Consider the following 14849-nt stretch of genomic DNA (forward strand, 5'->3'; position numbering starts at 1 on the left):
TTAGACATTGATTTCAGCCTCCAGCCCATCCCTCCTGAGCCACGACATCACGCAGCAGATATCCCTGAGCAGATATCGCCCGGTGCCAAAAGCCCTCTTTCATACAGAACTATCTTTTCATACAGACATCTCTTCCCCTCACCTACAACTACCGATCCCGCGCGAGCGGGTGGTCTTTTCTAGGCAGTCCATAGTCCAGTGCAGCTTCAACCGCCGCCGCAGCTATAGCTAACCTTCAGCTCCTGACCTTCTCTCTCCTAGCATCGAACGAGGACCTCCAGCCCCGGACTTCCTCTCTCCCAGCAATGATCGAGGACCTCCAGCTCTAGACTTCTATCCCTGCCACGAACGAGCGCCCCCCCCCCATCCACGGCTCGCCATATACTTCTTTCTGTACTCACCTTACTCTGTGATTGTTAGAGATAGAGAATACTGTGAATTCAGGAGTTTGATTTCTGCCTTGGTTGTACATACCGAACATTACCCGCAGAACATTACAACAGCTTCCCATGGATAACACTGATGAATCCGTGTATAAATGGTATATTCACGAGAGAAAATGTGTACCAGTCTGTGGTGTGCATATACAACATGCTTCAGAGAGACTTGCTAAGCATCTTGGCCACACCAACTTCAAGTGTAGTGATGGTTGGCTGTGGCGGTTTCGACGACGCCACGCCATTGTAAACAAAGCTATCACTAGGGAGCTGCTTAGTGCAGACGACAGTGCTGTGGATCCGTTTATGGATAGGTTTCTTGAGTTTAGTGAAGTGGAGCATTAACAAAACTTTCAAATCATAATGTGAAATACAGGAGATATCAAACACTGACCATCCTCTGAGAACCTATCCTGTTAATGGGCAAAGTTTGTTTTTGCACCACGCCATTTGCTTCCTTTGAATATGACATGTTCCCTTGTTTTGTTTTCCTTTGTTTACCTTTCAATTGCAGTCAACTAGACAGTCGGGATGGGCCTTTTCAACACCTCCCTTTCCCCTTATCATAATTTTTAACTTCTAATATTTGCTTTGGCTTTGATTCAGTGTTGTGCTTATTTGAATGTCTAACTAAGCAAAGCTCTTTTAGTAGCCATATTTTCATCATCATCTTTTTTGCTCATGCTGTTATTCTTGCATAGTAGGGCTTAGTAGGAAACTCTACCGATTTTTTTTTTCTTTACTAAATAGAATTTGATACATACAAAAAAAAATTGTGTCAAATATTCAGAGACTATTTAATTTGAGGGGACGAAATTGATAACATTCTTCTTGATTTAATTCATTTGAATGCACAAGTACTGGTGATGAATAACCGTTAAACACAATACAAACAATCTTAAGCCCACATGTGAAATTATGAAATTATACACTTATATTTCAATGGTCATTGACAGATTCTCAAGATCACATCTTTCTTTTGTTTTGAATTGATTATTATAAAATTATACAGTTTATCTTGAACAATTCAATTTCATCTTGAAAGCCTTGTATGTGCACATTTTTTCCTTTGTGTACTAGTTGTAAAACATGTGTGCACACTTAGAGGGAACACTTTTTACTACACAGGTCACAATGGAATGGCTTCTCAACAGTTTTAATAACCATGTGTCATTTTACAGACCTCATTTTTAAGAAACCTGAATTGCTCAGGTCACACTGGAAAGGCTACTCTCCTGTGCAGATCATTATGTGATATTTGAGACAATTCTTTTGTGAGGAAGCTGCATCAAACTGTTCCCATAGGAATGGCTTCTATCAAGTGTGGGTCCTTATATGCTTTGTAAGAGAACTCTTACGTGAGAAACCAGAATTGCACAGGTCACACTGAAAAGGCTTCTCTCCTGTGTGGATCCTCATATGCTGTCTGAGAGAATTCTTATGTGAGAAAGCAGAATCACACAGGTTACACTGGAAAGGCTTCTCTCCTGTGTGGATCCTCATGTGCCTTGTGAGAGAACTCTTTAGTGAGACAGCAAAATCACACAGACCACATTGGAAAGGTTTCTCTCCTGTGTGGGTACTCATATGTTTTGTGAGAGAACCCTTTTCTGAAAAAGCAGAATCACACAGGTCACACTGGAAAGGCTTCTCTCCAGTGTGTGTCCTTATGTGCCTTGTAAGAACACTTTTCTGTGAGAAACCAGAATTACACAGGTCACACTGAAAAGGCTTTTCTCCTGTGTGGGTCCTCATATGCTGTGTGAGAGAACCCTTTTGTGAGAAAGTAGAATGACATATGTCACACTGGAAAGGCTTCTCTCCTGTGTGGGTCCTCATATGCTCTATGAGAGAACTTTTTAGTGAGACAGCAAAATCGCACAGGTCACACTGGAAAGGCTTCTCTCCTGTGTGGGTCCTCATATGTTTTGTGAGAGAACCCTTTTCTGAGAAAGCATAATGACACAGGTCACACTGGAAGGGCTTCTCTCCTGTGTGGGTCCTTATATGCTGTGTAAGAGCACTCTTATGTGAGAAAGCAGAATCACACAGGTCACAATGAAAAGGCTTCTCTCCTGTGTGGGTTCTCATATGTCGTGTGAGAGAACCCTTTTCTGAGAAAGCAGAATCACACAGGTCACAATGGAAAGGCTTCTCTCCTGTGTGGGTGCATATATGCCTTGTAAGAGAACTCTTACGTGAGAAACTTGAATCACACAGGTCACATTGAAAAGGCTTCTCCCCTGTGTGGTTACTCATATGCTGTGTGAGAGAAACCTTTCGTGAAAAAGCAGAATCGCACAGGTCACACTGGAAAGGCTTCTCTCCTGTGTGGTTCCTCATATGCTGTGTGAGAGAAATCTTATGTAAGAAAGCAGAATCACAAAGGTCACACTGGAAAGGTTTCTCTCCTGTGTGGGTCCTTATATGATTTGTAAGAGAATGCTTTTGTTTGAAAGTAGAGTCACACAAATTACACTGGAAAGGCTTCTCTCCAGTGTGGGTCCTTACATGCCTTGTAAGACCACTTTTATGTGAGAAATCAGAATTGCACAGGTCACAATGAAAAGGCTTTTCTCTTGAGTGGGTCCTTACATGCTGTGTGAGAGAACCCTTTATTGAGAAAGCAGAATTGCAAAGGTCACACTTGAAAGGCTTCTCTCCTGTGTGGTTCCTTATATGTTGTGTGAGATAACTTTTTTTTGAGAAAGCAGAATCACAAAGGTCACACTGGAAAGGCTTCTCTCCTGTGTGGGTCCTTATATGATTTGTGAGAGAACCTTTTTGTGAGAAAGTAGAATCACACAAGTTACACTGGAAAGGCTTCTCTCCAGTGTGGGTCCTCATATGCTTTGTAAGAATACTCTTATGTGAGAAACCAGAATTGCACAGGTCACACTGAAAAGGCTTTTCTCCTGTGTGGGTCCTTATATGCTGTGTGAGATAATTTTTTCGTGAGAAAGCAGAATCACAAAAGTCACACTGGAAAGGCTTCTCTCCTGTGTGGGTCCTTATATGATTTGTGAGAGAACCCTTTTGTGAGAAAGTAGAATCACAAAGGTCACATTGGAAAGGCTTCTCTCTTATGTGGATCATTATGTGATCTTTCAGCTGATTCTTTTGTGACAAAGCTTTATTGCACAGGCTATATTGGAATGGCTTCTCTCAAATGTGGGTCACTATATTAAATTTGAGGTTATTCTTTCATGAGAAAGGTCCATTGCACTGCTCACATTGGATAGACTTCTCTCCTGTGTGGGTCTTCATATGTTGTGTGAGATTACCCCTTTGTGAGAAAGCATAATTACACATGTCACAGTGGAAAGGCGTTTCTCCTGTTTGGGTTTTCATATGCTTTGCAATACCATCTTTTTTTGGGAAAGCAGAATCTCACAGCTCACAGTGGATTGACTTTCTCCTGAGTGGGTCACCACATGTTTTTAGGTGACTTTTGTGCCATTTGAGATCACCCTTTTGTGAGAAAGTAGAATTATACAGGTCACACTGGTTAGGATTCTCTCTTGTGTGGGTCATCATACAATATCTAAGATGACTCGTGACATACCTGTGCTGCAGATATCATACTGGATCGATTTCATCATATATATATGAAATCTACAGATAGCTCTTCCAAAGAAATGGTGATAGTTATCCTCATCCTGGAAAAAAAAATGTAATTATAAGACTGACATCTAACTCTTTGAAATTGTGTAATACACTGTAATCAGATTGTGGATGTTTTGTACACAAAACATTTCATACTCAAGTCCCTTTGTACCTAAACAGATTCTTTGTACTTGCCATCACCTAACATGTGTAGAAACACTAACAGGGATGATGCTATGATATATTGCATTGTACTTGTACTTTTTTAGAAATGTACTGAAATTCATCCAAAATCTACATGCATACTCACCCCATTATGATCAGAATGACTCAAATTTTGTTGTAGCTTTTTCCTCGTGTCATGAGATGTGATGGGGAATGGCCCAGCTGGCCAAAAAGGCATATTTTGTTTTAACTCAATAAAATTCCACATTTGGGCTTACAAGACCTGACTCTAAAAATGAACTACTCTAGAAAGATTTATTCAGTTCATCTCATTCATCTGACTTATAAAGTGATGCAAGTCACATCGTTTAAGACAAACTGATACGTGCACCTGTTATTATTCAAGCAAAACATAATCAATAATATTGACCTGAGATATTGTAGAGGTGCTTTACATATTTTTTCTTGTCACATTTAGTAGAATACCTGTGTGGGTATCATGACATATTATTTGGCAGGTAGAAATGACTATATGTCAAATAATGGTCAATCACTGCACACCAGAAATTTTAGGGACAGACTACCCCACCTTTATTCTATACATGTATGACATACCCACACCCCACACCTCAGAAATACAAATTTCTTCCTAAACAGATGATATCATTACATGCACACACTGTAATACAGACAAAGCCAAAGAAATACAACAGCCATACCTCAACATATTCAACACCTGTTTCACCACAAATAGATTCAAAATAGTCCCATCCAAATCCACAACCACACTTCTCACCAACTAGATGGCAAAAAAGATGAAAAAAGAGAAGAAAAAAAAAAAAAATGGAATGAGTGAATATGTAAAAATATGCAGGGAAGAAAAAAGAAATCAGGAAAAGGACATAATAGAAAAATTTAAGGATCAACCAAAACTATTCTATAGATATGTAAATAGTAAATTGAATAACAAGCATGAAATAGAGAAACTACCCCAAGGGAACATGGAATACACAGAAGATATAGAAATGGCTGAGGTCATGAGTAAACATTTCAAATTGGTTTTCACTGGAAAAAAGTATGGCACTGGGAGGAAGGGTGAAAAGAGAATTCCCTCCCTATGGGGGAAATAATAGCAACACAAGCTGAAATAATGGATCAAATAACCAGCCTTGATGTCAGAAAATCACACAGCCCAGATGAAATTGCAAACTGGATACTAAAGGAGTGTAAAAAAGTGTAATGGAGTGTAAAGGTAGGGAAAATATACAACATAATAAGTTGTTTGCTTAAGGAAGGAAAAATACCAGAAGACTGGAAAAAGGCCAACATCATACCAATACATAAAGGAGGTAACAAGGAAGACCCAACAAATTACAGAATGATTTCCCTTACAAGTACTGCAACCAAAACTTGTGAAAAGGTTATCAAAAGTATATGGGTCAAACATCTAGAAGAGAATAATATACTAAACCCGAGACAGTTTGGATTCATACAGGAAAGATCATGCGCCAAAAATCTGATCTGCACGTACTCAAGACTATTAGATATAATATAGGAAAGGGACAGATGGTCTGATTATGCTTTCCTAGATCTACAAAAAGTTTTTGATAAAGAGCCACATAGAAAACTGAAAAACACTGGAGGGGTACAAGGTAAACTACTGGAATGGATGGAGAATTTCCTGCATGGGAAGGGACAAATGGGCTGATTATGCTTTCCTAGATCTACAAAAAGATTTTGATAAAGTGCCACATACAAAACTGAAAAACATTGGAGGGGTACAAAGTAAACTAATGGAATGGATGGAGAACTTCCTGCATGGAAGAAAAATTATAGTGCTCAGAGATCAAGGTTCAACTTGGGAAGAGATGATTAGTGGAGCTCCACAGTGATCGGTACTGGTTCTAATAATGATTGCTATTATGTGAATGACATGGACAAGGGTGTGGACAGTTACATGAACTTCTTTACTAATGATGCAAAGTTGTTGAGAAAAGTGAGCACTGAAATAGACTGAGTCACTGCAGAGAGATCTAAACAAACTTTGGGAATGGAGTCAGAAGTGGGAAGTGGACTTCAACATCAAGAAATGTAGTATAATGGAATTTGGAAAAAGTAAAAACAGGATATCAGGACAATATAAAACTGGTGAAAAGAATTTAAAGAAAGTGGGACTTGAAAAAGACCTGGGAGTAATCATCACAAAGGACATGTCACCTGATAAACAGATAAACAAAATTGTCAGAGAAACCTACAACTTGGTGAGGTAAACAAAAGTGGCATTAACTTACTTGGACGAAGAAATGGTGAAGAAAATACTGGTCACACTGATAAGACCATGACCAGTACCAAAAACAATATAAGGAAAATTGAAAGAATCGAAAGAGCAACTACAAAGATGGCCCCCAAACTTTCAGAACTGTCATACGAAAAGAGACTGTCAATACTAGAGTTACCAACCCTGGAACAAAGAAGAGAAAGAGGAGACTTGTTGACCATCTATAGAATCATGAGAGGTATGGAAGTCAGATGGAGAACTTACTAAAATGGGATACAAGAAATATGACAGGACATGGAAAGAAACTCAAAAAAGACAGTTATAGAAGAGGCCTGAAAAAGAACAGGTTTCCCCACAATGTGGTGGATGTATGGAACAAACTGGATGAAATGAAAGTGTGTGTAAAAACCATACACAAATTTAAGAACAATTTAGATACTGCGAGATACAGAGGACACCATGAGCATCGTTCCCTTTCCCATAGGATACAACTAGGTAAATATATGTTTGTATATATATAACAGGTCGCCTCTTTCCCTTCTCTGCTCCAATGTTGACAGCTGTAATTTCTCCAATCTTTGTTCATATGTCAAATTTGATAGTGTGGGTGCCATCTTTGTTGCCGCTCTTTGGATTCTTTCTAATTTCTTTGTGCTTGGTGCCCACATTGATATAGCATATTCTAGTTTCAGTCTTATCAATGTAGTAATTATTTTCTTAACCATCTGTTCATCCATGTAGTCGAAGGCCCCTTTCATTGATCTTAATAAGTTGCAAGTCTCTCCAAACAGTTTACTTACATGTTTGTCAGGTGTCAAGTCACTTGAGATGATTACTCATAGGTCCCTCTCCAAGTTTACTTTCTTTACTTCTTTGTTTCCAATCGTATATTTTCCCGAAAATCTGTTTTTGCTTCTTCCAAATTCCATTATGCTACATTTCTTGATGTTGAAGTTCATCTCGTATTTCTGGCTCCATTCCCATACTTTATCCAGGTCATCTTGTAGCAATCTGCAATCTTCTTCTGTTTTCACTCTCTTGAGTAATTTGGCATCATCGGCAAACAATTTTATGTAACAATTTACTCCTTTGTCCATATCATTTATGTATATGGCAAACATTAAAGGAGCCAAAACAGAGCCTTGTGGGATGCCACTTTTTACATCTTCTCATTTTGAACTTTTGTCTCTAAGTACCACTCTCATTTTACTCCCAGTTAAGAAGTCCTTCACCCATTCCAATAGTTTACCTTGAATTCCTCCTATTTTTTCAATTTTACTTATTAATTTTTGTGAGGTACCTTGTCAAAACTTTCTACAGATCCAGGAAGGCGCAGTCTGCCCATCCATCTATTTCTTGTATTATCTCAGTCTCGAGTAAAAGCAGATTAGATTTGTGGTGCATGATCTTCCACTTCTAAAACCAAATTGTTTGGGGTTTATTTTTTTTATTTTCTTCCTAGTGTTTGGTCCATCTGTTCCTGATAACCTTTTTGCATATTTTTGCTACTGTGCTTGTGAGGGACACCAGTCTAAAGTTTGTAGGATCTTCTCTGTTTCCTTCTTTGTATATTGATACTATGTTTGCATCTTTCCAATCTTGCAGTACCTTTTGCTCTTTTAATGAGAAGTCTATTATCTTGTGTAGTTTATCTGTCATTCGTCTATACACTCTTTCAATATCCAATTTGCAATTTTATCTGGTCCATGCGACTTTCTGACATCTAGGCTTTAAATTTGGTCTCTTATTTCCCTCTGTGTTATTTTTATTTTCATCATCATGGGTGAACTTTCTAGTTGTTTGTTCTCCCGGGGTTGAGCTTTCAATTGTAAAAACAAACCTGAAGTGTCTGATCATAACTTCTGCCATCTCTGTGTCATCTATGTACTCTTTCTCCTTCACACAATTTTACTATATCATGCTTATCCTTTAGTTTGTCGTTTACACATCTGTAAAAGAGTTTTGGTTGATCCTTACATTTGTCTATGATATCCCTTTCATATTTGCTTCTTTCTTTCCTGCATATGTTTACATATTCATTTCTAAGTTTTTCTAAAAATATGTTTGCCATTGGGATGTTTTCCTGTCTTTTTTCCATTTTTTCCATGCTTTATCTCTCCTGGCTTTAGCCTCACTATATCTTTTGTTGAACCAACATTTTATATAAATTTCTTTTTGTTTCTTTTTTGGTACATATTTGTTAACTCCCTCTTATATCCCAATTTGTGTTTTGGAAAAATTTACTTAGTTCTACAAAGTTTTGTTGTACATAAATCTTCCTTCTCTATGTTTATAATTTCTATCTATGTTTTGTTCATCAATTTGGAAGTGATCTCGACATATAGACACCATTGCTGAACGATGTCAAGGTTCATGTGATGTGCCTATGCCACCATATTGGAGAAAAAACCACAAGCAAGAAGGAATTGTTGGAGAATTGTAGTTATGGTTAACATTGTGCGATTGTATGCTGCTCAGAGCAAGGCATGGTGAAAAGAAATATTTCTATAGGATCCCCTCCATTTCAACCAAGGGAGAAAGATGTAACAAACTCAAAGCCCCGAGACAAAGAGAATGGATCTCAACCCTGAGAAGAGATGGAAAGAAAGAATTAAATTGCAGTGATTATCTCTGGGGAAATCCTAAATTTTCAGAGAAGAACCATTTTGCCCATCTTTATCTAAATACCCATGTTCCTAGTTATCCCAATGTAAGGTTGATATATCAGGAATTAACCCATTCAACATGGCTGCAATTTACAATTCTATAACAGATGGGGCACCCCTATGTATGTAGCAATGGTTGTCAGGCCCCCATACATATTTTGCAGGTCATAAAATAGGGGGCATAGTTCAAGATAAAATATGTAAACTTGCTTTACTTCTGATTTTTTTTTTCCACTACTACAAAGATGGGAAGCTGCATACAAACCTCCATATCTCTTCACTGCTAGGTTTTGGTTGGGTTAGGTCATAGAATGTGCTGTACAAGGCAAATTCATACAAGGGGCCAACAGCTAATCAAACAAGGCAGATTTTTACTTAAGATATGGAACTACTCTAGATTACTGCAGGAATTACAATTTAGAATCTGTGTTTAGGGATGCTACATATCTCTAAAACTTATATTCTTTGGATTGGTAATAATAATGTATATTACATTAATATATAATTTACAAAACTATTGTTTAATTTTCCATTACTATATCATGTGGGTGTCCACTTCTACAATTTTACACAAAAAAGCTGGATCCCTACTGGAGTAGAGGGTTTAGTTAGGTTAGGTATCAGTTGGATTGGTAATTGAATATCTGCTGTCCTGGAATTACTCTCAACCAGGCCTAACACTTGACCAGAAAAAGGACACTCATATAATTAAATGAAATTGTCCATTGACGGGTAGAAAAATTTAATAATCTCGTATTTGACAGACTAAAAATTTAAACAACGGATCAAACTCAAAGCCTGTTGTGACCTCCGAATACCATTTGAGGACCTGCATTTCTTTATGGGGGGTGGGGGTGGATTAGAACAACTACTCACTGCCAAAGTAAGTGTGTAATCAAACTGGTGAATAATTGGGTTGAGATAAACAATCTCCTCCCAGTCAATATTTGGATCAACAATTGGCCGTTCGTGGCTGTTCGTACGGTAAACTATCAAAGATCCTTTGTCTCGGAGGGAATATGCCTCTTGACATTTAAAAGTTAATTTTTCAGTCTTACTTAAGACTTATGCTGTTTTATTCTGGTTGATGTCAGCTAAACAAAGAATTCAATGCAACAACGACGAAGCTTTGTTACCTGATATTTTGAAATATATTACTATCCTTGCAATGACCACTTACCTGATCTGGTACCCACACATACTGTTTTGGTACCTTTTAGTACTCTTCTGTAGTTCCTGATGCATAATACAATGTTCCTTTAATATGATGGTGCTCGAATTTTGGTCTCAATCCTATATGTTACGAACATTTTGTATTATTCACAAACCGATGATAATGTTTATGTGTATTATGTGTACTGATTGGTATTACTCATGACTGTTCTGGTCCCCTCCTACGAATGTTGTCTGTGTAGTGGACTAGCTAGGTAAGATCAGCCGCTCGCGTGGGATCGATTTTTGTGGGAGGGGAAGAATGTCTGTAAGAAAATGAAAAGACAGTAGTGTCTAAAAGAGGGCTTCTGCCACCGGGCGATTAGGGATATTCATTTCCTGGTGTCGTGGCTTTGGAGGTATGGGGGGCAGGAGACTCGGGGTTGGAGACTGGGATTGATATGTGTAAAATAAGTCTAGTGATGACCAGTGGCGGCGCCAGGGGGGGGCTTTGGGGGGCTTTAGCCCCCCCAAGAAAAAAGTGGCCAGCCCCCCCCCAACTGAAATGAGCAAATTGAAAATTTAAAAAACTCATTGAAATAATTTTGGTAAGTGGAATTTTTAATTGCCAGGGCTAAAGATTTGTCAGCCATCAGTGCTAGCCCAACCATTAACCCCCTCCCCTTCTGAAATGAGGATAATATATGTGTATTATCATATTACTATTAGCCACCCCAAGAATTTGCTCAGCCCCCCCTTAGCCTCCCCAACTAAAAATTCCTGGCGCCGCCGCTGGTGATGACCACAATGCAAAAAAGCTCACATGCTTTTTTGTGTTATCTTCAGTAACTGTAATTGTAATTTCGAACTATGTGTTTTCCTTTAATCTTTATTTGATGTATTTATTGCCAAATAAAAATCTATATTATTATTATTATTACTATTATTATTATTATCATTATCATCACTATTATTATTATTGTTATTATTATCATAATTATTATTATTGCCATTTTTATTATTTTTATTGTGCGAGTGTATGTGGCGCGGACGGGGACGGGCGGTTGGCAACTCCCCCCTCCGATTGGGGGGAGGGGGGTCAAAGGGCACGAGCGTTGGTATCCCCCTTCCCGCCAGAGGGGGGAGTGCCCTCACATCATCGACGGAAGTGGACAGTTCCTGGGAGAGGTTAGATGAAGTACCTGACTGCGATCTGATTTTCAGAGGGGATGAAGAAAGTAGTCTATCTAATATCAGCATGAGTAAAGTAGAAGTAGTCAAGCAGATTGACAGACTTAAAGGTACAAAATCCCCGGGTCCAGACGAATTTTTTCCTAGAATGCTAAAGGAGTGTAACTTTGAAATATGCGACCAGTTAACTGAAATGTTTAATAAATCAGTAAACACTGGTTTTATCCCTACGGCTTCGAGGCAAGCAAACGTTGTTCCTGTTTTAGAAGGGAGATAGATCGTCTATATGCAACTACAGGCCAATCAGTTTGACATCGGTTATAGGAAAAAATGCTTGAATCAGTAATAGTAAATAGACTCAGGAAACACATCGAAAGACATATCTTAATTCGTGATTCACAGCATGGTTTCTCCAAGGGTAAGGCATGTGTGACTAATCTATCCTTTTACACTAAAGTATGTAAGGCGTCAGATAACAATGATAATTACGATATTATCTACCTTGACTTTAGCAAAGCGTTCGACAAGGTGCCACAACAGAGACTACTAAATAAAATCAAAGCCCATGGCATAGGAGGAAAAGTGTTAGAATGGATTAGAGCTTGGATTAGTAACAGAAAATAGCGGGTCACCATAACTGGAGTAAAATCTAAGTGGGGCGGTGTTACTAATGAGGTCCCCCAGGGCTCGGTTTTGGGTCCCTTGTTGTTCATTATGTATATAACGACTTAGACGACGGGATAAATAGTGATGTTACTAAGTTTGCGGACAACACTAAAATAGGACGCCTAATTAGGTCAGGAGACGACGTAGAGATTCTGCAGGATAATCTTAAATTGTTCACATGGTCGGTGAAATGGCAAATGAACTTCAATATCTCTAAATGTAGCGTGTTAAACGTAGGGCTATACAACCCCAAAAATAGATACAGCTTAGATAACACGCTTTTAGAGAAAACCGAGTGCGAGACTAGGGAGTTCTAGTGAGTCCGGACCTTAAAACTAGGAAAAAGTGCATTAGCGCCATGAATAAAGCTAACAGAGCATTAGGTTACATTGCTAGGACAGTAACGAATAGAAGTGCAGAGGTAATTATTAAACTCTTTCTAGCGATAGTTAGACCCATTCTTGACTATGCGGTACAGTTTTGGTCTCCCTCCTACAGAATTGACATCAATTCACTAGAATCAGTACAGAGAAGAATGGCCAAAATGATACTTGGACTCAGAAATTTGCCCTACGAAGAGAGGCTTAGGCACCTTAACTTACTGCCGACGGAGGCAGTTTTTTGGTATAACATGTCCCCCAAGTCAGGCCAAGACGACCGCTCGGTCCCGCAAAAGGCCGTGTTCAAATACGATTGGCGGCATCCGCTGAAAGGGCCGGAACCGCCGGCCAATGCCGAAGAAGGCCCAGTACGCCTCAGTGCAGGTGGGGGAGGAGGTATGGGTGAGGCCAAAGGACAGAAAGTGTACGTCACAATGGACGAGAGGGACAGTGACAGAGGTGAATTCATGGAACAACGTCTCTGTTGAGGGAGTGCCTAGGTATATCTTGGATGTTCGGCGTGTGGTGAGTGAAGGAGAAGACGAGGAGGAAGGCCACGGAGCGACAGCGAATGAGGAGGGGGTGTCTCGGAGACCCCACCGCGACAGGCGTCCGCCAAGGTGGCTGCAGGACTATGATGTAGAGGAAGGAGGAGGCGAGGAGTAGGTTGATCTCGAGATCAAAGGGGGGTGTGGTGTGGTGTGAGTGAGTGTATGTGGATAGGACGGGGACGGGCGGTTGGCACCCCCCCCCCCCAGACGTCTTTGGCGTGCATATACAACATGTTTCACAGAGACTTGCTGAGTATCTTAGCCACACCAACTTCAAGTATAGTGATGGCTGGCTGCGATGGTTTCGACGGCGCCACGCCATTGTAAACAAAGCTATCACTGGGGAGCTGCTTAGTGCCGACGCCAATGCTGGGGATTCGTTTATGGACAGGTTTCTTGAGTTTAGTGAAGTGGAGCATTAACGACTTTCAAATTTAAATCGCTGATGAAAGCGGGTTACATTGGAAGTCTCTGCCCAGTAACACCCAGGTTTCCACCGAGATAAGCAGCACTACCGGCAGGATACTTGTAAAGGACAGGCTGTCAGTTATGGCCTGTGGTAATGCTGACAGCTCCCACAGACTGAAGCCTGTTGTTGTTAGTAAGAGTGCTAAACCAAGGGCACTTAAGGAAAAAATGCGCAAAGTACCTGTAGTGACTATTGTTTTTATTTGCTTTGCAACGACTGATTTTGTATTTCAAGAGTCCTTTGTGTGACAATGACAGAGCTGACAAAAATATTCAGTATGTATGGCAGGAACGGGAGGAATGGAGGTAAATTGTAGATTGAGAGAAGCAAGTAAATGTCATGGAAGATTAAAAAGTGGTATGAGAAATAGGCAACTGGGAATGGATGCAAAGAGGAGAATGTATGAAGGGATGATTGTGTTGATGGCATTGTATGGGGCACAGGCTTGGAATTTAAGAGAGGCAGAGAGGAAAATTTTAAATGTGTTTGAGATGGAATGTCTGAGAAGTATAGTAAGGGTTACAAGGTTGGATAGAGTGAAAAACGAGGAGGTGAGGAGGAGAGCAGGAGTGGAAAAGGAGATGGCAGATATGGCTGATGAAATGTTACTGGGATGGTTCGGACACATGGAAAGAACGAGTGGTGAAAGACTAGTATAAGAGGTGTGGAAGGCAGAGGTGGGGAGAATGAACTTGAGGGGACGACCATCATGAGGGGAATGTCTGTTGAGCAAGGAAGGTAGAAGGCAGAAAATAGGTTTGAGTGGAGAATGTGTATGGGTGATATTGTTATGAATGATATTTTGATGCAGCCTGAAGGGATTTTTCCTCTTCTCCTTTCCTGCTTGAGGGGATGGAGAGGGGGGTTCACCAATTAAGTGAAACGGCCTTGCTGTGGATACACTGTGTCTTGCTGCATTGCGTTTGACCCAGGGGGGCAGTTGGCAGGATGCAGGGATGACCCATCATCCATGAAGAGCTGAGATGGGATGGTTGGAAAAGGCGGAGTGAAATGGGTGGGAATAGGTATGTGCCTCTGACTTACCTACCTCCCTTATAAGGAGGAAAAAGCTCTTGGTATATATCTATTTGATTAGTAGAATGAAATGAAGTAAAAAAGATAACACTGATGACTGACTACCTTTATTTAAAATGTCTAAATTTGCAAATAAATATATACATAATAAAAGAGCCCATTACCAATTATCAGCATTAGTTCTAGCTTCCCCTTATTTCTTCTCTCTTCTGTCTTTGGCATTCACCGACTCTTTGTACACATTATCTAAAGT

The 14849-nt window shown here is 39.8% G+C and overlaps 1 protein-coding gene across 2 annotated transcripts; it reads right to left on the reverse strand.

The window, feature by feature from the left end:
- Positions 1 to 1162: 1162 nt before the first annotated feature.
- Positions 1163 to 10708, reverse strand: LOC143031780 (uncharacterized). 2 transcript variants are annotated; one of them, XM_076196049.1, is made up of 3 exons: positions 10333 to 10708; positions 4003 to 4096; positions 1163 to 2783 (listed from the first exon to the last, which is right to left on the reverse strand). In XM_076196049.1, exons 2-3 carry the CDS (start codon positions 4018 to 4020, stop codon positions 1755 to 1757), a joined length of 1047 nt encoding a protein of 348 aa, XP_076052164.1. In that variant the 5' UTR covers positions 4021 to 4096; positions 10333 to 10708; the 3' UTR covers positions 1163 to 1754. The 2 variants fall into 2 exon arrangements, with proteins under 2 accessions (XP_076052164.1, XP_076052163.1); XM_076196048.1 differs by having other exon boundaries at positions 1163 to 4096.
- Between the last annotated feature and the right edge of the window lie 4141 nt (positions 10709 to 14849).

This window comes from Oratosquilla oratoria, chromosome 12, assembly GCF_046742065.1.
Source record: "Oratosquilla oratoria isolate Oo_2021 chromosome 12, ASM4674206v1, whole genome shotgun sequence".
Classification (NCBI taxonomy): domain Eukaryota; kingdom Metazoa; phylum Arthropoda; class Malacostraca; order Stomatopoda; family Squillidae; genus Oratosquilla; species Oratosquilla oratoria.